General features: G+C 53.4%; 1 protein-coding gene across 1 annotated transcript; it reads left to right on the top strand.

The window, feature by feature from the left end:
• On the top strand, nucleotides 1–1,543 carry AURANDRAFT_36435 (hypothetical protein; the record flags this gene model as incomplete). Its single annotated transcript, XM_009035605.1, has 6 exons — nucleotides 1–31; nucleotides 75–192; nucleotides 246–373; nucleotides 427–487; nucleotides 534–737; nucleotides 795–1,543. 5 exons carry the CDS (start codon nucleotides 146–148, stop codon nucleotides 1,354–1,356), a joined length of 1,002 nt encoding a protein of 333 aa, XP_009033853.1.
• Nucleotides 1,544–2,162: the final 619 nt, after the last annotated feature.

The raw sequence follows: 2,162 nt of genomic DNA, 5'->3' as shown, positions 1-2,162 counted from the left end.
AATAGACTTTCTGTGCTCGGTGCCATCACAAGTGAGATGCGTTCCATATTTTTTTCCCATACTTTCTGCAACAGGCACACAACAACGGTTAAAACTTTACTCGCGCGTCCCACCCCATGGGCTTGTTGTTTATTGTGGGACTATAATGACTGATGAGGGGAAAGAGCGACGTGTGAATATCGACTTCGAACCGTGAACCCGGCGCACCGCCTTGCCAACGCATTCGCAAACATCCATGCAACCAGGTTCAAGCCCATAAATACATCCTTATATTTGTGCGATAACAAGTTTCATACGGAGGCTCTCGATGAGCTATTAGAAGACGACGAAAAGTTCGGCTTCATTGTGATGGATGGAAATGGTTCTCTTTATGGTGCGCATGCGGCAATTGAAACAGACCTATGTGAATGTCTATTTACCCTTCAGGCACTCTTCAAGGTAACAATAGAGAGGTGCTTCACAAGTTTTCAGTTGATTTACCTAAAAAGTGAGTTCGCGTCCAGAGTGGAGCGTTATGCACTTATTATTGTTAGGCATGGGCGTGGAGGCCAGTCTGCGCTTAGATTTGCGCGTCTGCGCATGGAAAAGCGTCATAACTATGTGCGCAAAGTCTCAGAACTTGCCGTCCAAATGTTCATCACCGCTGACAAGCCGAATGTATCCGGACTTGTCCTCGCGGGATCGGCCGACTTCAAGAGTGAATTGCAGACTTCAGACATGTTTGACCAACGCCTTGCGTTTTCTCAAACTCGGTGTTGATCTGACAAAGCTAGGACAAATAAGTGAAAGCGTAGGCGTGTCGTTATCAAAACAGTCGACGTTAGTTATGGGGGAGAAATTGGATTCAATCAGGCTATCGAGTTGTCGGCTGAAACGTTGGGATCAGTGAAGCTAGTTCAGGAAAAGAGGTTGCTGCAAAAATATTTCGATGAAATATCTCAGGACACCGGTAAATATTGCTTTATGGTCAGTGACACTCTGCGAGCGCTCGAACTCGGAGCTGTCGAGATACTTGTCGTATGGGAGAATCTTGATGTTGACCGAATTACGCTGCGAAATCATGCAGCCGGAGAGGACAAAGTTCTGCACCTTTCCAAGGAGCAACAAGCGAACGAGCAGTATTTTCATGATCCAATTTCCGGGGTAGAGCTAGAAGTTGTTGAGAAGTTGCCGTTAGTTGAGTGGTTCGCAAACAACTACAAAACATTTGGTACCTCATTGGAGTTCGTAACAAATCGGTCTCAGGAAGGCTCACAGTTTTGTAGAGGATTCGGAGGTATTGGTGGTATCCTGCGTTGGCGGGTGGATTTTCTTGAGATTGATATGGCTGAGGACGCTGCAGAAAGCTTCACCTAGGAATGCTGTCTGTTTGGGACCAAACATTCAAGGAATTTCAAATCCGCATTCAACGAGGGGCTAGAACCTGGAAGGCGGGGATCTAGGCCTGCCCAGGACTGGGCAGTCTAACGGAACTGAGTTGGCGGCTAGCCGTCTGCGGCTAGTCGCCTCCCTAGGCACGCTTAAGTCGCCCGCGGGAAATTCGACGCGTTCTAGTTTAGGGAGGGGCCCCTAGGCAACGTTGCGTCTTGCAGACGCGGCCGAGACGCGGGAGACGCGAGTTCCGGGACGCGGCAGGACGCGGCCAAGACGCCCCGGGACGCGGCCGAGACGCGCCGGAGACGCGGGACGCGGCCGGGACGCGAAAAAAAAGACGCCAGAGACCACCCCAGGACCGAACCCACGACCACGAAAGACGACCCCGGGACCGAAGCCAGACCCGCGGGACGCGAGAGACGCGCGAGAGACGCAGCCCAGACGCGGGACGCCGGCCCAGACGCCGGCCAGACGCCGCCAGACGCGGCCGAGACGCCCCAGACGCGGCCAAGACGCGACTTCCGAGACGCGCCGGAGACGCCGGAGGACCTGGCGGAGACTGCCCGGGGACTTAGCGAAAGACGCCCAGACCGCGCGTTGCCTAGGGGCCCCTTTAGGGCCCCAGCCCGGGGAGTACGGGCTCGCGCCGAACTTAAAGGATCGCCAATAAAGGGGCGCCGACGACAGCGGGAAACATGCGAAGTTGAGGTTTTGTGTTCCGGATTGAGGTTTTGTGCAGGGTTTTGTGTACCGCTGAATTCGAGGGTGTGAGTCGCTAAACAGCGTCT

The sequence above is a fragment of the Aureococcus anophagefferens genome, assembly GCF_000186865.1.
Source record: "Aureococcus anophagefferens unplaced genomic scaffold AURANscaffold_3, whole genome shotgun sequence".
NCBI classification, from domain to species: domain Eukaryota; class Pelagophyceae; order Pelagomonadales; family Pelagomonadaceae; genus Aureococcus; species Aureococcus anophagefferens.
Note: the sequence above shows the minus strand (reverse complement) of the source record. Positions and strands in the feature narration are given on the sequence as shown.